The 26,411-nt window shown below is 41.3% G+C and overlaps 1 protein-coding gene across 1 annotated transcript in view; it reads right to left on the reverse strand.

Moving 5' to 3' along the window:
• Positions 1-13,558, reverse strand: part of kcnk10a (potassium channel, subfamily K, member 10a) — a 32,387-nt gene extending 18,829 nt beyond the window's left edge. Inside the window, exons 1-2 of the mRNA XM_030047132.1 lie at positions 13,504-13,558; positions 10,834-11,219 (exon numbers count right to left, since the gene is read on the reverse strand). Coding sequence (XP_029902992.1) covers positions 10,834-11,219; positions 13,504-13,558 — 441 coding nt within the window. The remainder of the gene's footprint in view (positions 1-10,833; positions 11,220-13,503) is intronic.
• Positions 13,559-26,411: the final 12,853 nt, after the last annotated feature.

The raw sequence follows: 26,411 nt of genomic DNA on the forward strand, positions 1-26,411 counted from the left end.
CTAAAGATGTCCAAGAGGAAAATGTAGTGGACTTGACAAAAAATTTTGAGAAATGAGCAGTACATTCTGAAATGAACTAATGATGTCAGTGAATGCTGCACAGCTGAAATTGCCTATTTTGCTGTATCTGTTGTTTAAGCATCTGCGTGCTAATTCATCAATTATAAGGCTTCATTTAGTTGAACTGAGGTTGTGGGCTGGAATTTTTGAGCGTTTGAGACGATTTCTTTTGGAAAAATGAGTGACGACTCAGACTGAATTTCACACTGCGACTGGATTGAATCACCAGCCCTCCACTCTTTACACGCTCTACTGGTTCCATGAGAATTCAATGCAAGTGGCAAAGCATTAACATTTCAGCTAAGCAATGCATTAATACTGCTTGTGGTATCATCCTTTTTCTGTTTGCAGCTGCTGTTGCTGATAATGTTGCTGTTGTGGTGCTGCTCTGTTGTGTAAGCATACCTGAGATGACACACACACAATTCTTAGACACTGCATCGTCTTGTAACATAATTACATCCAATAATGAAGTGCTTTTATAATTATGTGTTTATAATTAGCATAATATAAACACTCCGTGCCTCGGCGCCACCCTGCAAGGTGTACAACAACACTTCTTAGGGGGCATGACAGGAAGATTCTTCAAACTTTTTCAGTCCATTGCATTTTGTGATCCAGCTATGCAACACTGTCACCGCAGTCGCTGCCTCTGCACAGTGAATCAGCTCGACAGAGTTACTGGGAGGGCACGGAGATCAGGCAGCGCCAGGCGAAGCCGATGTCCAGAGCAGCCGTCACACTCAGTGCCAGTCTGCCCTGCAAGTGGCCGCCATGGCAGATGGAGTCTCAGTGTACCGAGCCACTCTCGGGGTGTGAGGGATAGGTGTGTGGTCGGGTGAAGGGCAAAGTAACAAGGACACAACTGGTGTGTTTCATCCAGAGGCAGAGAAACACTTCTGATATAAAAGTTTTCCAACAACTTGCAGGTTCATCACAGACTCAAAGCTGCATTATGCGACTTTTTTACATTGAAAGAATCAACCCTGGGTATACATCTGTACATTGCCCATTGGTTTAACATGGCTCCTCAGCATTGCCATGGTGATTTAATAATTTGTTGTGAGTAAGTGTTGTATGGCAACTTGTTAGGCATTGATGATGAAATGCCAATACAACCTAATGATTTGCCACAATTCTTTTATTTTTGTAATGTACTGCGCTGGCCACAGGGGGCAGTCCTCACTCTACACCACAAAACAGCAGAACTACAGTTTAATGAGTTTTAGGGAAAACAAAGTCCTTTGGATTTTTAAAAAGATGCAAGTGGTCAAAACATTACATGGTCATGACATTTTGTTGTTATTCTTTTTTGGTGATTATGCTGTATAAGTAGTATTATGATATTCAACAGGTGTCTGTCCCCAGCCAAGGCATTTTCATTTTAAGTTTACCAAAGTGTCTCTGCTATCATTGGGAAAATTTGCCAGGATTTTGATGCATGAAAGAGGCGTTGATGACAAACCTAGCAGAAAGTAAAGAGCAACAAAAGAACAGCAGTGCTAACCATATGATAGTGAGCACCCTTTCAAAAACACAGTGCATATCAGCATTGCTTTTTTCTTCCAGCACCTGTGAAGGCTTGATTCCCTCGGCCTCAGACTAGATAAATCATCAAGATGAGTGACAACTGTTGAAGCAGGAACTTGGAAGAGAGAAGGGCCGGATTAACAACACACTTCACTGCCTCGAGGCCAAAAGTTGCATAATGTCGCATTAATCATTATGAGCAAACCTGACAAAGCAGTGATGCAAAGTGTGTCATTGGCACAAATGTCTATGAAAAGTTAATAGGACAAATAATTGAAACAGAAACAAGTCAATTAGTGTTTCAGCATAAAATCTGCAGTTTGATGAGACAGGTGTTGTGTACATTGTGCCTGCATTAGAGCTGCAGCCGTGCACAGGACCTTCAAAATATCTTATTCATGCCGTCTTAATCATCAGAAATATGTATGACATGAAAACCTGCACCAAAATACCCTCCTTTCTCCTGTTTTGCTTCATATGTGAATCAGAACAGCTCCGAGGTTTATTTGGAATTGCATAACCTACAATCCTGACTAAGACCTTTGATATAATACACTCTGCAGCCTTTTCCCTGTGGTATTTCCCCTCTCGTCTTCCTCTGTTTTGTTAAAGCAGATGACTAGTGAGCTATACATGGTTGGCTGATGTGGTGACACAGCAGAGCAGGGGCAGAATAAGATGGTAATAAAAAGAAGATTTTCAGAATTTTCAGAAGAAACCCAATTAACGCCCATTCGTGCCATTTAAGTTATATGCCTGATGTCCACATCATATTTTCCATGTACAATTAACATCTTCCTGAACATACAGTAGACATTTAAATGGTCTAATAAATTATGGATTATGTTTGATATGTGACTCAGCCCCTTAGAATGCATTTCAATCATGTCACCACGAGTTCATGTCACCATTTTTATTTTTATTTTTTTAAACCACGATGTCAATTCAGATCAATCAGTTTTCTATGAGTACCTGCTACATCTGGTTCTCTCTATGTCTGTTGAAGTTTGTCAGTTTAGCAATTTATCAAGATCAGGAGACAGCATCGGGGATATGATATATCTTTGATTCAGATGCAGCCATAACATATTGGCACAATAAAATTGATCATGTGAGATGATAGGCACTGAAAGGAGCTGAAAGTCAAAGTGAGGTGAGTCACTGCAGGAGAGTGTAAAGCCCACACGCGCTTGGAGCTCCGCTGATTCATTTTTTTTCTTGATAAGGTTTTGACTCAGTCACATTCGTTTACAATGCTCCCACCTAATTTGCCCTCCAAGCCGCTGGTTTCAAGTCCTCTGCCATGGAAGAATGTGTCAATCCCAAAATCATTCAAATGAAGAAAAATACTCAACATTGCTTGTACCACTCCAAAAGGTTCATTTACAAGAGTGCAAAATTTCACCAATTTTCAATCAGATTAAGAAATGAAGGTAGTGATTTATTAATAGTGAGCACCAAGTTTAAAAACAGAGGATGGCGATGTTCAGCTTCAATGGTTATATGGTCACATTATTCAGCATGCATGGATTACAAGCAGATAGTTTTGTTCAACAAGATGATTGCACTGAAATACTGCTAGTTTTCCCATTACGTCTGCTGCGATGTGGGCCCAGCATGGTCTCCATTCAATACAGATGAATCCAAAATCAATGATAGTTTTGATTATGCATGCTTTGCTGACCACAAATGAACTTTCAGAAAAACTGGGCATAAGCGTTACTTTGCTTTCCTGTTCACTTATTTCACTCTCCATCCAACTTGAACACTTGCAAGTCCTACTGATGGGAATTTTCCGACCTCTGCCTCCCTTTCCATATGAGGTGTATGCAGCGTAATAAAATCCCATCATATAGCTTTTGGTTTGAATGAAAGCCTCCACACTGGTTTAAGGGCAGTATAACTTCCATCACTTTACAGACCCAAATAATTTACACAGATATTAAACTCACTGGAATAGGATGTATCTATATGGAGTTACTTTTTGCCAGTACCATTTGAGCATTATAAATTCAGAGAGAGATTTGTGTGCAATATTATTGCCTTAGCACATAGCACATTATATAGTGGAGGGAGCTCAATAGCCACTCTCTGCCCCCATTTAGATCAAAGGGAAGCTGGCTCTGCAAATATCGCCAGAGGAGGTTGTCACTGCCTCCCCCCTGGAACAGACAGAGAGGGCTGGAGTGATATTCATCTCTCTCCAGATACTTGACTATGGCGCTGGATTGCCTGTCCTATGGCTTCCACCTCTGGGCTGTGATGGCAGAGCAGCTGGCACTTATCCCAGCTATGTTTATCAGCTGCCCTTTCTCTATGCCACCATGAAACTACCTTTCATGTTTGATCTGTGCAGGGAGTCGACAGTTGTCAGGGGAAAAGACCAGCGAGGGTTCCTGAATGCACAGGGCACCGCAACTAGGGCTTGACCTATTGGGATTTTGAAGGTTGATATCAATATTTTTGTCCTAAAGCTGCTGATAGGTGATATTTTGCAGCAGTGTTCAATATTTTTAGACTTTTGTTTATTCAGTGTCAAAAAATTACAAATCTCCAGTGTTTCTTGACATATTCGTCTCAGTAGAGTGAAACAGCTTCTGAAACAACATTTAGACCATCATGGGACATTGAAGTTCATGTAAACCAACATTAATGATGTTTTTATAGGCATGCAGCTCTTTAATGGCCCACCACACACATTCAGTAGCAGGGCAATGCTGGTATACCTTGTTACCTTCACATAATTAATTTATAAAAATAAAGTAATTAACTAAATGAATAAAAGGAGCAAAGAAAATTACATTGCAGGTTTGCACATTGCAGGTTTTGCAGTGTTTTCATGCAGCTGTGGTCAGGGAGGAACCACCATTATGTTAGTGGTAAACCACTAGTGAATCACTTGTATCCAATATTTAATAACAAGCCAATATTAACTCAAAATGGTGGCCCCATGACATATTAATCTGGACCAAACAAACACTACACTACTCTCAGAGAAAAATCCCCTGTTTCTGTTTGTTTTAATTGGTTCTCTTTGTTTTAGTTTTAATCTACAGCAGTGGTTCGACATTTTTCACAGCAGCCATTTTGACATGAAATAGCAGGGTAAATAAAGGTGTTACTGATGACATTTATTAAGGTTGTGTTCCGGCTAAGTCTACCAGAGCCTTTCAAGTGAGTCAGCATGCACAACACCAGGGACCTGGCTCTGTTAGACCAAAGTGGAACAGAAACTTAATTAATGGCATTAGTAACACCTGTGTTTACCCTGCTGAATCATGTCAAAATAACTGCTGTGGGAAAAGGTCACAGACTAATTTACACCTGGGATGCCATGTGAAAGCAATTATAGGTCAGATGTAGAAAGTAACTAACTTCCTTCACTTGAGTATATTCAGTCAAAACTTTACTTTAGTAAAGTTTTGGAGTATTGGCACCCTACTTGAGTACTTACATTTAGTGAGAGGAAAATCTTGTACTTTTTACTGCACTACATTTATCTGATGGCTCTAGTTACTGTAGTTATTTGCAGAATAAGCCTATACATGCAAAAGATAAAACACAGTTCATTGGTTGGGTTGAAACTAGTCAATACCATATGACACAGGCACTGCAAATTAAAATGTACATCTTATAGGATAATCCATCAATAATTTAACATCATTTCTTAAAATGACTACTTTTCATATATAAGAAGGCATTTTTCTACATTTTACATTTTGACATGTTGATACTTTTGTTTAAGTAGAATTGTAATGCAGGGCTTTTACTTACACTAAAGTATTTTTCCATGTCAATGCTACTTTTTCCTGGTAGAGGATTTGAGAACTTTTCCCACCACTGGTTAGGACAGAAAACACTTTGGAACGAGTGGACCTGGACTGAAAACCGTTGGTCTAGAGCATTCTGCTGAGACTGTGCTCCTCTCCTGCAAAGCTTCCTCTGACACCTTTGTCAGCCACCAGATGCTACATGACATCCTTGCTGACATACAGATCTAAAGACCTGCTTTCTAATGTTTTGCCCAGTTCACACTGGATCACACTGTCAGCTCAGTCAGGACAACTCATGGATCGACAATGTATTTATTAACTGATGAGTCACAGCAATGCGTTTGACCTCGGTGCACTACATTTGCTTTTATGTAAGCTGCTGCACACACATTCGATTTTATAAATTACTGCTGCACAAACATAGATTTCACAGGGGTATAAATAACCCACTATAAAGAACATAAAGAACAGAAAACAGATCTAGGTAGGCAGAGGTGGGAAGGAGGTGGGTTAAAACAATAAGAGGAACAGCACAGAAAACCAGTAGTGGGGATGGCTAGAGGCAACCTGTCAAGGTAAAATCCTTGAATTTAGGCAGTGAGGTGATGATTGGTTAATTCTGAAAAGGTTTGCCTATAAAAAGACCTTTCAGCTTCGAGTGCCTGAGGACTTCCCTGGCTGAACGTGCTTTTCTCATATCACAGAGGGGAACTCTGCCTTTTACTGAGCACCCTCTACGTTGGAGTCCCTCAGGGCTCAGTGCTGGGACCCCCTGCTCTTTTCTTTCCTCACGAGATTGCTTCACCCTGTCACCACATCTAACACCTTCTAACCAATGTTATGACAGTGACACTCAACATCACTTTTCATTTCCATCCTCTAAATTTGGGCTCAGGTGTGTTGGTAGCCTCACTGACATGCCTAGCTGGATGCCTGCCCACCATGTCAAACTCACTTTTGACATCATCATGCTGTTTTTTGTTTTGTTTTGTTTTATTTTGTTTTTTAAACCAGAAAATCCTGCCCCGAACAAGACCTTTCTGTCACAAGTGAAAAAATTGTGCTGGCTGCTGCCCAGCCTGTCAAGACTGATAGCGCACTTTGAGACAACTGACTGTCATGCTAGGCCTACATTGCAACCGCAACCCTATCCTGCAAGTTTGCACCAGGCAGCATCCATCATCTCCCATCTGGATGACTGCAGCTCCCTCCTAGCCAGTCTCCCGAGACACGCCTTCCAGCCGCTACAGCTCACCCAGAACTCTACAGCCCACCTTGTCATCAGCCTTTCCAATTTCTCCTATATCACTCCACCTCCTACACTCCCTCCACTGGCTGCCCATGGTTGCGCATATCAAATACAGACTCCTGGTGCTGGCATACAAGGCTGCAAACAGATCTACACCCACACATCTCCAGGTTGTGGTCTGCCCCTCAACATCAGCCAATGGTCTAGACTCTTCTCTGTCCTGGATTGACTTTCCCTTTCAATCAGAGCAAGAAAGCCGCTCCCTGTCTCCTATCTTAAGCTGAAATCTCAGAAACCTCTCCACTGAAGGATATCTCTGTCTGCTCACTCACTCCAAAAGTTCTTATCCAGTTTCTTTCCCTAGCATTTGGTTTTCAAATGACTGTCCTTTGTTCCCAGGAATATTTAAATGCACTGACGTCTTCACCCTTGTGCACCTGGTGTTTTTTAACAATATTCTTGTATTCATTGCAGGTGGGTCTAAATCAGAGAATTCATTCAATACCTAAAATGTAAATGGAAACATGACAATAAAATAAGCAATGTCCTAATTTAAACTCAAATTTACTGTGAATGCTAAATGATAACTAGTCTGAATGCATGTGATAGTTCCCATCAATGCTAAATATAAACCCTTAGAAAGGGTGGTGTATGGAAATGCCATACACAGTGGGTTATCTTTATGATCCTTCATTCCTTATAGAATAATTTTGCACCGACTTTGACTCCTATGTTAGATTTTGGAATTTGAGATACAGGATTAGGGCTGAGGACACATAAATGTGCTTCCATGCCTATCAATATTATAATAACAATCATTATCAGTATTTAGGCATCAGCATGTTTGAAAAGCTTGAGGACATTGTGTTCTTACAACTTGTTATGTTTATGCTTTCGAGAATTTGTATTGAGGACATAATTTGTAAACGCCTCCATTTGAACACCAGATGTCATTAAGAGATAAAGGTACATGAAATGCATATCTTTTTTTTTTTTTTTTTTTTTTTGGCAAGATTTGCAACTCCTTCACCAATCATGGAAACTGCTGACGCTGATTACTTCCCCCCGGGCAAATACACACAATGAAGGCAAACAGGGCAAATACACACACAATAAAAACCCTGACGGAGGAAACAGAGTGAGATGGGAACAAGCAAGCAAGGCAGGTGAGTCACTGCACAGCCGCGCTCTGCACCCCGAAAATACATGACTCCTAGGCTTTTGGAAAAATAATAAATAGCAGAATCCCAATCGCAGGCTGCACACACACTCTACACTCACACACCACTATATTCTTATTGTAACATTTAACACATTTTCATCCAAAGCACCTTACAGTGCCTTGAGTGCATGTATTTTTAGCAGAGATGGCTCCACTTGGACACAGTCCCCTTTCTTTGGCTGAGTAAACGCCATGCTGTACACATTGGACCACAGGCTGTGAACACACATTGCATTCTGCAATGTCTGCATACTGCAACCTGCTTATTTTTTTTAATATACATTCCTACAACAAGGCATAAAATATAATGAGTCAGGACAAAGAGCTGTTCCATAAAAGATGGTAAACCTTTAAGTTACTTAACAAGAGTATTTATGCAAATACAGACTCATGTAAAGATGCAGCCTATATATTATGCAGGACTTGGAAGGACAGAACAGGCATGCCTCACTGAGTTAATAATCAGCTTGATCACCTCTGTACTCTCAAGGGAAACAGTATGATATCAGCCAACTGTAATCACAGCAGGGACCTGGAGAGTAGTCATCATCCCCCCTTGCCACGCCTCGCTATTAGCCCAAACCCTATCCCTGTTGCTGCTGCTTCTGTTGTTGCTGCTACCACTGCTGGACCAAACAATGAATAATTGATTCCCCAGCAGATGCTTTTAAGACCCGAAGACTTGATTTAACCATGTGCTAAAAGTGTGGGCAATTATCACTGCATATATCAGCTGGGCCACAGTAGTGTTAGCATGCCTAAGGAGCCATAGGAATGTGAAGGCGCTTTTGCTTGGATCTGTTGTTTAAATGATTTGACATGTAGGAATAACCACCCAAGGTCCCTGGGTTATGTGTAAAAAAAAAAAAAAAAAAACAACAACTGCTGAAGAATGGGCACTGTCAGCTAACAGGCATTTAAAAATGGTCAAACAGTTTGTTTATTTCCTGGCCCATAATGTGGGTCTGCCTCTTTGGTGGAAGCTAGGAGCCGTTCATTTTTACCTTGCTTCACTGCAAGAGGAGACACATCTGCTGTAGCAGCATCACTGGTCCCAGCGTGATCATGTGAAATCAATGAGCCTTAGCAACTGCATTCCCATTTTCCCTCTCTGCAGGCTGAAGCGCTCATGTTATTCCATGTTCTGGGTTTTCCAGAAAGGGCATTGATTTGACACTCAATAGCCTTCTGGTGTAGCCCACTCTTGTTTTACCCTAAACAAGATTAATGATCATTTAAGTGTTTGCTTTTAGAGCAAAGGCAAGCAATTATAGCACTCACTTCCAATTGTGGCATGCATAAGATGAGTATGTTATTAAGAGAGTCTGTTTACTATTCAAGTCTGGGTTCCTGTGTTTGTGTTGCATAGTGTTGGATGTGTTAAGCAGCGTCTGTGAGGCTGTGGCACAGATCCGTAGCACTGATCCATAGCAGCTTTCTCAGCTCAGCTGCAGCTGTACTCTGCATTATACCGTCCATTATCATACAGGGTTTCACTGCCATGAGGTCAATAACTGTCCGGTCCAAACAATTGGGTGTTACTACACTGCTTTACGAGTGGTGTGAGCATTTGGCCATGAAAACCCCTGGTGCTTGCAGAAGGGAGAGTGCTGCAACACAACTCAAATTAAGATCTATTTATCAGACTTGGCTTTTCACGCCAGCCCCAGATTCATGTTCTTCGGCTTTAATCTCAGGGGTCTGCCTTGTGGTGTTTCGTAGAACTGTTGTCGAAAAGATTTTCTCAAACGGAGCCTGAGGGGCTTGCCTCAAAACAGCCGGGAGATGAAAAGAAGGATTGAAAGGTTTGGCAAGGCTACATATAGAACTCCACTCAGTCTAGGAATAAATCACGAGCTTTCTAGGAGTAGTTAATGTAAAAGGAAACAGGGCAGTGGTTCAGGCATTCTTTGACAGGTACAAAGGAGAGGGAGGAAGATCAGTGGAGGAGATGCACAACATTGCTCTTATTTAAATGCAACACGGCTTATAACTAAAGCATGACTCACAGAAGACATGCTGAAAAGCTCCTCTTTGAATGACATCCTTTATTTTTCAGAGTAAGAATAAGCACTCCTACATGATTCATAGAAATAGCGTTGTTTTGTATCTGTGTACATAGTCTTTCTGTCAGCTCAACTCTTTTTTTTCTTGACTTTGTTTTAATTCAACGCACGTTTCCACTGACACGCAAGTAATAATGAGTGTCATTAAGCAACACCGTGGGAAGCGTCTGGTGGCAACAGCCAGGACCTGAAGGATATCACACCCTGGCATGTGCTGGCAGTTACACTGGAGGACAAAGCGGGCATAACTAGCATGCACCCACTTCATTATCAATCACAAAACACCACCACCCACAGGGCAACTGAGTTTGACAGTCAAGCAGAATCACAGTTCCCACACTTCCCGAGACATCAAATTCAAAGTCTTGTCTCATCAGATCTATGGATTGAAATGTAGCATGTCTCAGGTTTGCAGGTATCACACAGCACATACTTTCTCAGTCAGGGTTTTGCTGAGTTACAGATTTTTCTACAAGTCACCCATTGTACACTACTGCTTCAATGCATAATGCAGTAAGACAAAACCACAGAATTTCTGAACAGTGAGTCCAGCATGTGGCTTGAAACTACATGGCAATTAATGAGTACTATAAATCTTTTTAAATAAATTTTAGGTCTTCCATTTCCAAAAAACATGTAAAATCATGTGTTTTCTTCCTTTTTTTTTCAATCTCACACAACTTCAAGGACAATTACTAAGTATGGAAGCCCTTCAGATAAATTTACACTTTTTATATAGTGGCCGATTTAGTGTGGTTTGTATCCAATTCCAGGGTGTTTGGCAGGGTTTTGACTATGTATGGGGCTTGAGTGGCATCAGATCAATATGATGCTCTGGTTTCAGTAGACCTGAGTCGCCACTAGGGACCGCATCCAGGGCTGAGGAGAGGCTGGGGTATCGACCAGCGGATGGCGAGACGGAGCGTGTCTTACCTTGATGATGGCCTCCAGCTCGTCCGGTGAGACGCAGGGATGCTTCTGCAAGAACGCCGCTTTCTCTGCAGTGATGGTGATCTTCTGGTTGCTCTCGAAGGGCTGCTCCAGCGCCCTGAACACCAGGCCTCCCGCCACCAGGTAGGCCACCACCACCACGAACACCGCCAGCACCGTCTTCCACTTCATCACCGTGAAGGGGGCCGAACCGTCGGCCACCCCCTCCATGCTTGCCACCATGCTGGCGGGGCGGCTGGAGACTGAGAGCCGTGGTACGCTGCAGCCCATGGGGTTCTGCATGGTGGCCACGCTGGCATGCACCAGGCTGGACTGAAGCATGCCTGGCTGCATCTTTTTTGGGGGGAGAAGGTTGGTCTGGACTGCAACTGCAACAAAGCAAATAGGAAGAATTGTTAATGTATGCTGCAATTACTGCTGATAAGTGCTCTGGAATGCAACAGGTAAATCACATACACAGCCAAGAGAGGATTTTCTTTTCTTTTTCTTTTTCTTTTTTTTTTTTTTTTTTGGAGCACTGGCAAGGACTATTCACTTCATTTCAGGATTTTTGCTAATACCTTAAGGCAAAAAGAAGCATAGAGAGAGTGAGAGAAAGAGAGAGAGAGAGAGAGAGAGAGAGAGAGTGAGCAAGAGAATAAGTCCACAGGGCACATTCATTCAAAGAGACCATTAAGAGACCACAGTCCATATGGTGACCATAAACAGTCATCACATGCAGGCTAAATTATTTCTAAGTGTCTCATGATCCCCGGGATTAAAGCACAGACAGAGAAAGAAGACAAAGTGTCCACAGGGCATGTACATTTTAAGAGACTGCAGTCCATATGGTGACTATCACAGCCTTTCAAATGTATGCCTAAAACCAGGTTGTTTTTCTGAGTCATATTTGCCTTTTTGATAGAAAGGGAAAGTGGCTGGGTGTTCCAGCGAGGGCACTGATGGGTCTGCAGGCTGTGCAGCATAGAGGCGGCAGAGAAAACACGGAGCCTCTAATGTCTTTGTGCCTTTTACAAAAAGCTATTAAGCCCGGCGATGTAAGAGCAATGATGTGCAGCACCTGGCTGCTCCATCAGCCACTCTAACCCCTGGACAGCCTCCACCGCTGCTCAGAGACAATGTCTTTTCACAGCAGAATGTGTAAAATTAATAGAAAGGACATCTACCTGAAACCTAGCTCAGCCCCTTCCGCAGAATCCACATCTCAGTTGCATCAAAGCCTAAAAACCTTGCTCTAACTCATCTGCTCGTCTTTATCTCCCTCTCATGCTCTGTGATTGGTAGAGATTTTCTAAAGGAAATCAATAAGGGACAATAGCTTTTCCCTGGTTTCACCTCATCAGTGATGATCCTTAAAAGAACACCTTGTGTAGAATTTATATTGGCTGGTGTTTCTTTGGTCCTTGCTGCAAGTTATCTATGAGAACAAAAAACTGGGTGTTGACTGTTGATTAGCCTACAGTGAACACTTGGCTGATTAGCTCCCAGTGTGAAAGACACCACCAGCAAAACAGATGGGTGTACTGTTTATTCAGCAGCACTAATCTTCTGTATAAAATTCTAACATTCAGTAAATAATATTATGTAACAGTGTTAAAGGGAATCGTGACCACTTTGCCACATCTCACTCACAAAACCCCCAGACTTGAAGAAACCAATAGGAATATCCCCCCTTTGATTTATGTAACCAATCAGCCGCAATGTGCAGAAAATGACATGCCTTGCACTGGTCTGGCAGGTGCGGTGCATTTTGATGAGCGGCACCGCATGCTTTAGACATTAGGATGTGGGACCAACACTTTACTGGAAGTAAAGAGCAAGGTGTCCATTTCTCCTTAGAAGGTCAAACGCTCAAAGCAGACGGCCACAGAAATCACCTGCATTGGCTGAAGCGGCCGGTATAAACATGTGACGATGGCGTGAGGGGGGACGTGACACACATGCGGGATTGGGGGGAATCTACCCGGCGGTGGATGAGGTAATGTTTCACCCAGAGTCATGCATCAGTCCACTGCATCAGACTGAAGCGGATCTTCTGTTATTGCATTGGCTGATTGAGCGCCCATTGGGGTTTTTGCGCAAAATCATGAATTAGGACACTTAGGAATCTTTTTTTTTCTTCCTTCTCTGAATAAGTTCTATGACTGTAACACGTTCACCTCGTGTCATGAGCAGCAGGATGCCAAAGTGAGGCGGCTGCAGCAAAAGGTCCTTCCCGGGCTACCAAGCAATGGATGCAATGGATGGGTGCTCTCCCATAGTAAACTTCAGCGGGCTAATAAGGATGCTCTGCATGTAGGAAGTCAGATTCTGCTCGGCATAAATCTTTCATTAGCAACTACCCTGATGGGGCTGCGCTTGGAGAAACAATCACAGTATTTACAGTTTATTGCCTAGAGACCAAGTAAAGGCTATTGCATAAGACAGTGTCTCAAAGAGAATCGTAGTTTCTATATAAGCAGAGCAAGTTGGGCCACATTAATGACAACTTAACATGAACGTTCACATATGAATGGGAAATCAGGGCTAAAACAATTAGGGAAATTAAGTTTGTTAGGGAACTCGTCTCTAATCAGCTCTTAATTAGACCTGCTGCACCAAGAATCATAAGGCGACTCTATTAACGACAATACAAAGAGGCTTAATTACAACCTGGTGTAGGGTTCGTGTTCCCTGGTTTTCTTGGATTCTCCGTTGGAAATTTCATCTTGAATCTTCTGGTTGTTGCTGCTGAATTTTCAAAAAAATGTCTTTATGGGGAATCTCTCGGCGCCTGTCCGGTCGAATCCACTGACTTTAACCGAGAGAGGATGTAGAACGGCAGGGAATAAAAACACATAATCTGCGCCTTGTTGTGCTGTAGTCGCTGAGAACCTGAATGCGTAATTCCCAGCTCCTCTTCACCCACGGCGGTCTTCAGGAGCGCACACCCACTGCTCGCTGCACCACTGTCTGCTGGGCTCTTATCGTAAACACCGTGAACGCAGGAGGCAGGAGGCAACGCTCCATTAAGGAACTTCACCCTTACATCGTGATGGATTTTCTGGCGCCTAGCCTATACGGTAGAATAGGGTAGGATGCAGCAGCCGCGGCGGGGCTCTGCTGGGAGCTCACAGGATCTGCCCGTCCTGCTCCACGGCGGTGAAGCCACCTGCTCCAACGACGCAGACGACGCGTTTGGTGCGTTTTGGTCGTCTCTCCACGCCGCGGCGCACCGGTGTGCCAGGCGGTGGCGTATACTGCAAGACAACACTTCAACTACTGAAAGCGAGCCGTTTGCCACCTAGAGGAGAGGAGAAGAGAATAGAGCAGAGAAGACAAGAGAGTAGGAAAGGAAAGGAAAGGAAAGGAAAGGAAAGGAAAGGAAAGGGAAGGAAAGCACTCCTCATTATGTCACGTCTCCTTTGGGCTTGTAGATGGATATGAGGGGCGGGGTGCAGGAGGGTGTCATGACAAGTGGATTTTGCTGCGACAAGCATTGATCATAACCAGTGAACCCAGACACGCCATTAACCCAGGTGACATCAGCTGAACAGGCACTAAAGACATTACGGATTGCTTATGCCACTTACAATAAATCATTCCAAAGATGTAGCTTCGCATGTATTTCTTTTACAAAATGTAGTTTTACAGCTCTCTGCAGTGCGCAATCTCACTGAGTGGTTTTCACTTATCTCAGCTGACTGCTCTGTAATTGGTAACTGGGTCCAAACCCTTTGATGATGGGGATAGGGGATGTTTGAAATATTTATAACTGATTTTATATCAGTAATAGAATCTCTTAAATCTGTAAAGAAGAAAAGTATTGTATACCCAGTATTAAAGCCTAAGTTATTTTTCTCTGGTTTTTTTTTTTTTGTTTTTTTTGTTTTGTTTTTTGGCATGAATGCTGTCACTTATGCACTTTAAACCATTTCCTGTTGTCGTGGATCATTATATTGAACTTGCTGAAGTCTTGGATAGTTCAACCAAAAAGGACCTAAAGCCTATCTCATGTCCTTCTTGCTGTAGTTTAACCCATAAGTATTAGAGGTGAAATTCAAAATTCGTATGCATTATAGCATCAGATGAGCTGAACTCAAGTCTCTGGACATGGTATAGCTTTTATTTACACCAGGAGGATTTCTGTATCCTCTTTGCTTTCAGAATTGTGGCTTTCTTATATTATTTCATTTCCTTCCATGCACATCAGAAGTCTGCCCCGTGCAACAGGTTCCACTTCTTCTTTTTCCAGCCCTTTATTCTGAAAAGATCAACTTTGATCTCCGGGCAGTGACACACTGAGCACACTGGGAGCAACTCTGATGGCTAACGTTGCTAGAAGTTGCCTCAGAATCGTTGCAGTGATTACAAAGGAGTGTGCTGATTAGAAATGTCTCTTGTAATCACTTTCGTTTGAGACTGTTGCCCACGAAGTTGCATGTCTGCCCACACAGAAACAGACACACACTCACGAAACCCAGCGAAGCCTGTGTATTGCCTTTTGCTCAGTTTGTGTATTTGTGTGTTTTGCTTAAATTTGTGTGTCATTTGTGTGCAGATTCAGCATCAAAATCCGAATCAGAAATACTTTATTGATCCCCGAGGGGAAACTGGGTCAGTTGCAGTTGCTCAATTCTCAAGAGAAGAATTAAATTACAAGAAAAACAAAATAAATAAGAAATATAAAAACATGTGCCTTATAAATAGTGTACAATACGCATCATTATGGAGTTATAACTAAGCAGTGTACAATATTCAAGAGGTGCAGTATTTTGAGAAAGCAAGACACTGAAATCTTAGAAATATCTGCAGAGGGTCGAGATAAAATCGATTTTTTTCCCCCTGCGGCTCATTGAGCAAGGTATTGGTGATTTCAGCACCATGGACAGCTTCACGGTTTTTGAGCTTAGAAAATGTTCTGTCGCCCACTGCCGGTGGAGTCAGGAACACAATGCACAAGACTGATTTCCTCCCAGGACATCAATTAATGCCAATTACGCTGATTATCGAGGTGATGCTTGTGTAGATGTTGTGTATATCTTTGTTTTCTGTGAGCATCAGCTCATTTTGTTTGATTGCCAACAAATCAAGCAGCAATCATAATAAACACTTGTCACAGTTTAAAAAAAATACCACTGTGTACACATGTATGTATATATATTTAATATGCACAACATAGTTTATCTAGTTATCCATATTCAAGTAGACAAATGAGATTGTAAATCCATATATGTAAGTAATCCTGACTTATTCCCTTAGTTCCCACTTTTACTGTAAACCTAATGTGCTGAAATTGCTTTTGTTGTTTTATTACTGTTATTTCTACAAAAATTTATTGCTTACTTTTTATAGTGCAGCTACGCCGCAAAGGAGATCAATAAAGTTTGTATTCTCTCATCATTCAGTCATTCTGAATAGTAAATAAGCCCAAACTGGTGATCAGTGTTTATGGTCACGGAACAGAATGTTCCCTGAAGTGTGATTTTGTGTGTGTGTGTGTGTGTGTGTGTGTGTGTGTGTGTGTGCACTACAACAAACACTGAGGTAAGAGCAGCCCGGTGCACATGCTGTTTAAGTGCAACAGATTTTCAGTGGCAAAGTAACAGCATTTGTGTAGGTGAGCATGAACTTTTCTTCAAACGTGGCAAAAGCTGTGAAACTATACGAGATGGAAAGATGGAAAAGGTGTGAGGAGAAGCAAGAAAGGCAAACAAACAAACAAACAAACAAACAAACTGGAACTGTATATAATGTCACTTTAAGTTATTATTTGCTGAAAACATCTGCAATCTTCTTTTAGTTATGAAGCAGCGCCCTCCTGTGGACTCTCTGAGCCATGAGGAGACGTTCCCTGCAGACGCCCCCTTCAGGACATCCAGAGAACAGCAGGTGGGAAGTGAGAGCCTCTTATCTGCCTGTAGTCCATCAGACAATACAGCAGGATTTCACTTTTCATTGGAAACTGAAAACTTGTGACTTATAAACAGATAAAGAATGATTTTGTTGTTTTTCATTCTTTCCTACCTAATCTAGTCATTTCACATTTAGAGAAGGGGTGTGTGTGTGTGTGTGTGTGTGTGTGATGATGATGATGATGATGATGATGAAGATGATGATGATGATGATGATGTATGGGAGCTGAAGGGGGAGAGTGTGAGAGTTTAATGGTGGGAATATTCATATGAGCCATTATGTAACATTGCATTTGGGGGAAAAAAAATGGGATTTTTTTTTTTTTTTTTTTTTAATTTATTTCTGGAGCCCTGACCTCTGAAAATAATCCCATTTACAGCACCCCAGCTCATAGATATTCTTGTTAAGAATAAATTCCCATAACACAAGGTCAAATATAATGTACAGATTACTGAGTCTTTTAAATTTCTAATTGTGTGTTGCACCTTGTAACCATGGCAGCATCAGTTTCCTGTGCAGCCACTTTGTGCTACAGCAGGTTGTTGTGACTCTCTCTCTCTCTCTCTCTCTCTCTCTCTCTCTCTCTCTCTCTCTTTCTTACCAGCATCTGGGCTGTCCTATGATCAAATCCAGCATTTTTTCAATCAGCCAGTCATCATTAATCATGGTTAGTCATTTCAAAATCAGTGACTTATCAATCAAATCCAACCATCACCAGAACTGTGCATATATGCAGTATACACTTTAAACTACACACTCTAAGTGAAACCTTGAAATGTATTAAGATTAAACTTGATAGCAGTTTTTAAAACAGGTTATTTAAGTTCATTGGAAGAATAGCAATAATCTTTAGTTTCCTGGCTACAAATAGTTGGTTACTGCAAACATGAGACCTAGAATGAAAACAGAATTAAGCGCTGATAAATGTGATTTTATAATTAATTAACACAATCACAGAGGAGAGAAAAATTAATGTGTGCCAAGGAAAAATGTCTCGGGAAAATCACAGGCATTTTAGCCATGTTGACGTGTCTCAGTCGCTGTCAAGACACACACACACACACACACACACACACACACACGTGCACATGCATTCACACATTAGCACAGTAAAACCCATAGCTCAGGGCAGGTCTCCTGACCCCAGCTCTGTATGTTAACATGTAGATCATTCACGCTTGTTCAGACAGTTAAACATGGCAGGACAGTGACACTGTGCTTCCCATTTACCTAATTAGGGCATCTGCCACTACCATGGCCAGTCAAGCAGCAGCCTCGCCCTCTGGGCCCGCTGGGGAGACTGGCACGGCTAGTAGACGTTTATATCGGCCCCACTGGTATCACCGGGGCCGCTCCGTCACCGACTGAACAACAATTTTAAAACAAAGACATGCCAATAAACCTGCAGACAGCCACTGGAACAATGAGTCAGTTGAGTTTAAAGCTGCACTGACTGAGATCACAGCTGACAAAAAGTGTGGAATGAGCTCAAAATTTATTATCAGTGAGGAGGCCCAATGATTCATACCATGTAGACTCAACCATCAAATTATGTTCTTATTCCATGCTTTTGGTCAGGTGAGTTTAAATGGTCCTTAAATTTTGATTAATGCAGCTTGAAAGTGGCAATCCATTTAACCTAAGCGTGCAGTGCTGCAGTGCACCTCCCACAGATCACCTGTCAGTCAAACCTGTGTAAAACTGTGACGTTTTCTCCTTGGATTTTCTGTTGTTTGTGTTTCTGTAAGTGTCGCGCTTTTCAGTCCTTCTGCCATTTATTCCAAACAAGCTGCTGTTACTGCTGCCAGAAATATAAAACATATTTTGATAAAAATACAACAAGGTATGATAGTGTATGATACAATATGATATGCTATGATAAGATACAATATGATATGAAACGGTATGAAAAGGTATAATACAATATGATACAATATGATACGATGAGGTATGATACGTTATGATACAGTACGATATAATACAATATGATATGATACAATATGATAAGGTATGATACATTATGATGCAATACAATACAATACAATACAATATGTTGCAATACAATAAGGTATGACACAGTACGATACAATACAACACATACGATACAATAAGCTTTGATACGATGAAGTATGATAAGGTATGATATTATAAGGTATGATACGATTTAATACAGCATGATACAATACTATACGATACAATATGATACAATGCTATATATTATGATACAATATGATATGATACAATGTGATAAGTTATGATACATTATGATACGACACAATATGATACAACACATATGATATATGTATAACGATACAATACGATATGATACATTACAATACCATGATACGATATACGATATGATATTATATGATATGATTTGATACGATATGATAAGGTATGCTATGATATGAACCAATTATATTTTATTGTCTGAGTTTCTCAGAAATGTAGGCATATCATCAGAGTGCCACAGAATCACATCAGCACAAAACACAAAAATGTTGCCAATCACACATTTCACATCTATAGAATACATGGTGCATATAAATACATAACAGTGATACAGTACACTGTATTTATAAATGTAAAGTCACTGTCATATCAATTATTGTCATAGAGTCACAAAATGGACTTTTATCAATATGAAAAGGTCACTGATTGCTGTAAAATCTTTAAATCAGTGCTTTTTCCTGTTCATATATGATTTACTCCAATGTGTTTTGGGTTTGAACCGGTGACATAGACAACCTCAGATGTGAACGCCAGTGATTTGCTCCCTAACTGACTGTACATTTCTCAAACATTTGAGTTGTGTCAGGCTACTGGCAACATTTACCCACTCCATCAAGGATTTTTTTTCCCCTTTAACTCGGCTTCAAAGACACACAGCCGTCCTGACACCTTAATTCAGCATCATGGAGAGGATTCCACGCAGGAGGTCAGATCCTAATCGTCTGGCTGACACCAAAGTCTTCATGACAACTGGCACATCAGAGCCGCTTCAACTGCAAAGAAGAAGAAAAAATGAGCAGGAATCTGTCCGGGTGGCATCAGCGCACAGCAGAACAGACAGATGTGTAGCAACAACAACATGGAGCAGAGACAACACTTCTGTGCAAAATGAAACCAAACTATGACAGAGGACATGGGACAGCAGACGATACTGTACATGCAGCATCTTTAGAAAATAACCCACCCTCTCTTGGCTTCTTTGTGGTGGTACAGCCTGAATTCAAATTCAAATTCATTTTTTTTTCATTACTTACCTTTTATGCCTTTAAAAAAAATAATAAAATGAAACGGTGGAGTGCTGTGAGTGTGTAACATCTGACCTATGACGCATCAAGTTTTACTTCATCGTATTGAAGAAATGTTTCATTTTGTTATCCGTCAAACTCTCAACAAATCTATGCAGCCACAAAGATGCTAGAAAACCCCCAAACTCACTTGATTTGACTCAGTGGCTGCATTGGTTTTTGAATATAGTGTAAATGTCAGTAGTTAAAATGCATGACAGTGACAGAAACATCCAAAACCGGGTCTTAACAGCAGCAGGGATCAGAAACTTACCATAGAGTGACAGTATAATTCATAAACATTCACATATTTTTTTTCTTTACATTATTTTAATCTTACTTCCTTGATGATCAGGGGTGGGAGTCAGGAGTAATTGGTGGTGTCTTAAAAAAATCAATAATTTAAAAAAAAATGACAAAAGACATGTCTCTTCAACTTGTTTTCAGTTGGATTCATTAGATTCATCGGATTATTCAGTGTAAGACACACACCTACATAAGATCACACAGATATCATTGTGTCAGAAAAACTCTGGCGTGATCTGAAATCCTCCTCAGTTAACGTATAAAAAGCGTTAGATTTGATAATATCCTGGTAGTGCAGAGTACAGCGGCAACAGAAAGCAACAGAAAGCTTTTGTATGCAAGTTGTGTAAAAGTCAGTTATTAGGTTTTACACCTGGTTGTTCTACATTACAAACATAATTCAATGTAATTCATCATCACAGTAAAAAAAAAAAAAAGTTCAATAACTGTTGGGAAGAAATGATCACATCCAAACAAAGAAGAATCTCAGAATCTCTTTTTTGTTTGTTTGTTTGTTTGTTAGTTTCAGGATAAATTTATTCCACCACCACTGATTTTTTTTTTTTTTTAAGGGGATTGATTGCAGAGTTTTACTTTAATGTTATTTTACCATGAAAGTGCTGTAACTGTGCTATAACAACATCACTGCAGCAGCTGTAGACCTCAGGGCAGTGAAGACTCGGTGCATTGGCCTCTGGTGAAGGAGTAGTACAGCGTTACGTCCACTAGATGTCGCTGTCTAGCCATAAAGCCAGTGGAGCTGTTGGTTATCACCTCATCCAGCGAGGGGCGTCTCCCCCTCTGCACTGCAGCTGCTCTGCCTCTCCTCCCATCAGGATGCACGGCGGAGGTCAGGCTGTGATGGCACTAAATTTATGCCCAGCTCCGTGCCAGAGGCTGCGAACGATTATGAGCTTTTAAGTATGTTTCTTTGAGCCAATGACATTTACTGCTCTCGTCTCTTACATTATGATTGACCAGTCCAAAATCAATTATTTTTCCAAGGACTTATCTATGTATAGCATGTATACGCTGCGCTGTCATCCTGAGTCGTCAATCTGTTTAATGTGAGGCGCTGGGTCGGTAAAAGAACAATTTTACAACATGATGTAACCGCGTCCAATAAAGTTATATGGACCAGCCCGGCTTCGTTGTTTCAAAATGAGTTACCTCTTTAGAATAATCATTTATCTGAGCTGATAATCGCAGGTGTAAACACAGATCCTGTAACAACACTTAAACCCATTTTTTTTCTCTTATATATAAAAAAAAAAAAAAAAAAAAACAGCCTTGCTCTTTCTTGTGGTTTCATATTCAACAAAAAACATATGCACACATTTTTCTCCAGAGGGTTAAACTAATGTAAGGTTATTTTTTCAGGTCTCCTAAAAATCCCAGGCTGCTACTGCTCATTCAGTTTAAGCAAAGACTAAAAAATGATCACGTGATATCAGGATTTTTCAAAACTTTTTCCATCTTGTGGAGTTTTGATTTTTGTTGATGTGTTAGTTTGGATTCCTCGTCATATGATGGTAGTTGCTCGGGGGCGTTTGGCATTTCCCTGTCCCGTAGGTTGAGTATGGGACCGTAGCACTACCACTGTGTCACAGTTAACAGAAAATAGTTCCAGCATTTTGGAAACCTGCTGGCTGAAAAGTGAAACCAAAACAAACACGTGCTGCTGTGCGTCCTTGTAAATCTATTTTCAGCTTTGTGTCGAGGCTCAAAATCACGGTGTTTTCCGGTCTGTATCTATATACTCATTTTGGAGCAGGAAACTCCCTGTAAAGCTCTCAGGGATGGATTTGATGGGCCAAACTTGGTGGATGTGTTACACTCACACACACCAGCAAATACCACAACATGGGTAAGACTCTTTAAGCTGCAGAGCTCCACTGGAAATGATTTCGCCCTCGAGACCCTGATATTTAAAGATGCTTCCATTTCGGTGTAATTAAGACACAATGTTAAATAAGCCCTTTTTTTTGTATCATAGCAATTTATACTGGACATAATTACAGTGAAGTGAAACTCTTTATTCATTGAACAAGCCAATGAATAAAGAGTTGACCTTTCTCTTCTTTTTTCTTTCGCCTTTTCTTTCCTAAACTTGCAGAGGATCCGATGATCTGTGACTAGTTTTAGAGGCTAAATACCTTTACACTCTCCACAATTTTATACTATCTGTTCCTTTAACTTTTTGTATTTGGAGTATTCTCGGCTTTTTATCTCTTATCAAATGTCTGTTGTGCCTTTTGTAAAGATCTGCGTTTCCTTTTGAGTGTGATAACTGCTGTACAAATACGCTTGCCTTTCCTTTCCGAGGCAGTCCCGTGTAGTTTAAGGGTTGCAGCAAGGCGCTAACAGCCAGCAGAGATGAAGACTCGGTTCCCATGGGTGCAAACTTCATGCCTGCTGAAAATATGTGCACGTGTGGCACTATCAAACGCCGCGTCACATGTTCGGCAGAGCTAATTGAACTCTTGAGAGCCTCCGATTCTCCGTTATAAAGCAAGCCACAGTGGGAATAATGCTATCAGCTCCTCCACACCCTGAGCAGCTCCTTATTGTTGCAGGGTGAAGTGCACAGCAGCACATGGACAAACATACACACACACACACACACACACACACACACACGCAGTGAGATGGGGCGCAGAAGTGGCCACTGAGCCTATAGTCTTTGTTCGGATTTAACAATTAAAATTCTCCAAAGGAGACATAATGAGCTGGCTGGCTTCTGTCCACAATGCCCAAGGGAATGAAAACACACACATACACACACACACTCACACTCACACACACTCATACACACACTCCAGTGCTTTGAATGGTTAATGACCAACCAGATCCTTCCTGACAGTACAGAGCAGGCCCAAAAGTAATGAAAGATGTGGTCTTAGTATTTTTATGTTTTTTTATGTTTGTATTTTATATTACGAGATCAACACTGGAGGCACAACATGAGTAATATGGAGGAAACATATAAAGACACACAGATGATGAATCATTCGCTATATGTGGAGTTCTGGGCATACAGCAATAAAGTCTGGGCATTTTTCTTCACTGTGTAACTTTCATACCTCAGACACAAAAACAAACAAAAAAAAAAACATACAGCACACAAATTATTTTAAATTATACATAAAACCTTCACATTATGAATTTTCAGGGCTAAAAAAAAAAAAAAAAGAAGTGGAATAAACACACTATCGAAATCTCTCTTATCCGCTGGCCCATTTCTAAATCTGTTTCTGGAGGACAATAACTCAGACGGAGCCTCTGGCATCTTTCAAATAAACTTGGTGACAAATCAAATTATTTGTCTTGCTGGTTTACATCGCCCATTGATCATCCACTGATATAAAACAAAAATGATTCGAGCGACATCCAGGTATGAAGGCTGTTCAATTTGCCGTTCTAAACACTTGAAGTCAAGCGAGTCTCTCCTTTTAGAAATATACTATATACCTGATGGTATAATGTTCAGCAGACACACTTTGTGTTTGTTTTGGTAATAAACAGAAGAGAAGAGGAACTGGCTACTGGCATGAACAGCGATCGCCAACATGGCTGAACAAAAAAAAATGAACCTTCATAGACAGAAGATCCAGGGGGAAAAAATGTCACAGCATCTTTACATGCAAACACACACATCATGTCATTACTGCCTATACTCCGACCAACACAATTGTTCAATTAAGCATTTGACATCATCTGAATTAATAAACTGACACCAACTTCTGAATGTACATGAGTTGAAAATGGGAGAAGAAGTAACGTCCTTTATGAAAATGTCTCTTGTTTTAGTTTTCTGCCCACTTATGTACGTCAGAATGATTTATCTAATATAGCATGTAAGTATTTATCACTTATCTTGTTGTTCAGGTGTGTGTTTGTCCTTTTTTAAAGTGCATTTTATAGTCAAATGCAACACAGCAGCCAAGTCGACAGGAAAAAATGTTAATATTTACCTTTTTACAAACCCAGGATATGTTGAAATGTCACGTTTGTAAAGTTTTGTGATGTTATATAAAGCAAGAATAAAACAATGTACTGTATTAGGGGGTAGACAGGATGATGGATTGGACAATTAATGGAACTTTGACCCATTTTATGCAATAGTTGTGTTTGTTTTTAGCTAACATTTGCTTTCGAATATTAGCAAACATCAGCATTTTGTAACCTAAACCATGACCTTTTCCCAACCTAAACCATGACGATGAACCTTTTTCTAACGTTAACCATGACGATAAACCATTTTCTAATATTAACCAAGTAGTTTTGGTGGCGAATGAAGCTAACAAAGCAAGCTAAAGTAGCTAACGTGTTTGCACATGCGTGAACGTGAACAGTCACATGACGTTTACGCATGCAACAGTCTAAATGTTGATATGAAACATATTTTTGGTTTAGAAACGTTGCCATTTGAACATATTTGTTGGTTTGCAGAAACGTCAAATGGCAACGATTTATTTCGGCAGCTGGGTTGTACACACATTTCCCCCCGATGATTAACCAACGCAAGTTCTCGCATTTTCACACTGACATGATGCCAAGTTAAAATTCCTGGGTAAGTATGTGACACCCATGCAGAGGCTTTTACAACCCATAAAACACATCAGATGGTGTATTTTCCCTGAAATACAGAAACTTTTTTTTTTTTACTTTAAGCGCAAAATGAAATCTAGTGGTGTTAATGAGACTGCGCTTACACTGCATTTTACATATTTTGATCTAAGATGTGCACATGAGACTGCACACTTTCTCTTTCAGGTCACTGTAGTGATTATTTGAGTGAAGGGTCATCTGAGAAATGACTTGCAAAAACAACAAATTAACACAACGATTTCGCCAAAAATCAAATAAACAACAAGGCATCCAGTCATTATGCTCGTTGCATTATTCCACGGTATAATGTAATCTCTTTGGCTGGGAGGTCAGTATTATTCCTCCTCTATGTGTGTGTTCCTGCTGCTCCTGATAGGCCACAGCAGTGAAAAGGCCACACTCCCTGTGATCTTTTGTTTGACGGCCCCAGAGCTCTCAGACCTCCGGCCCAGCGTGAGGTGTGGCCAGCAATAGGTAGCCCGGTGACTCATGGGACTCTCTTGTCAGCGGGCCCGCACCGCAGCCCCTGCACCGCCCTGGGTAAACCCTGTGGGTTTGTTGTGGTTACCGTGTTTATCCCTCGCTGGCTGATAAACCGAGCGGGCGAAGGAGGCCGGAGTTTGGGCTCGCTTTGATCACAGCGGGGCAACACGGGGATCGGATGGGGCTCGCATGTGTGCCTTTGAGTGTGTGTGTGTGTGTGTGTGTGTGTGGTTGTGGTTGTGTGTGTGGCTCTCTGTTCAATTTTTAGGATGTTAAATCATATTCAATTAGACAGGTAATTTTTCCTAGCACGATGTACTAGATAAGGGTTTTGAATGAATATGAGGTGATATTCTCTCTCTCTCTCTCTCTCTCTCTCTCTCTCTCTCCCTCTCTCTCTCCCTCTCCCTCTCTCTCTCCTAGTGTTGCAGATTGGATCCCGTGCTCGGCTTTCTGTGGCTGACTGCTACAGGGTGATTAATGTGTTCATTTCCCATTATTAAAGACTAGACCAGCGCTGCAGGCTACAGATATAGGGCCTCGTCATAAATCTTAGCCAAATGAACAGTCAAATAATCGCTCATCGGAAATGAAATCTGGGCTCATTAATACTGACACCCAGACTGGGGGAAGCGTACACACACACACACACATACACACACACACACACACACATACATTCACACATACACAAGCACGCGCACAATTCTGGGGCGTCTCATTCTCATGAATACACATCCACACACCCGCATGAGCACACAGGCGCAAACACACATACAGATGCACACACACACACTCCAACACACACACACACACACACACACACACACATTTAGGACTTAAGGGGGCTCTGGTCTGCCACCTTGGCGCACCCCTCCAAACAATGACAGGCTAATCATTAGAGGGGAACACAGAGGATCTCATTGTGCGTCTTCTCTCATGTAGAGCTGAATGCGGCCTCCACGCAGC

Source organism: Myripristis murdjan, chromosome 24, assembly GCF_902150065.1.
Source record: "Myripristis murdjan chromosome 24, fMyrMur1.1, whole genome shotgun sequence".
NCBI lineage: Eukaryota > Metazoa > Chordata > Actinopteri > Holocentriformes > Holocentridae > Myripristis > Myripristis murdjan.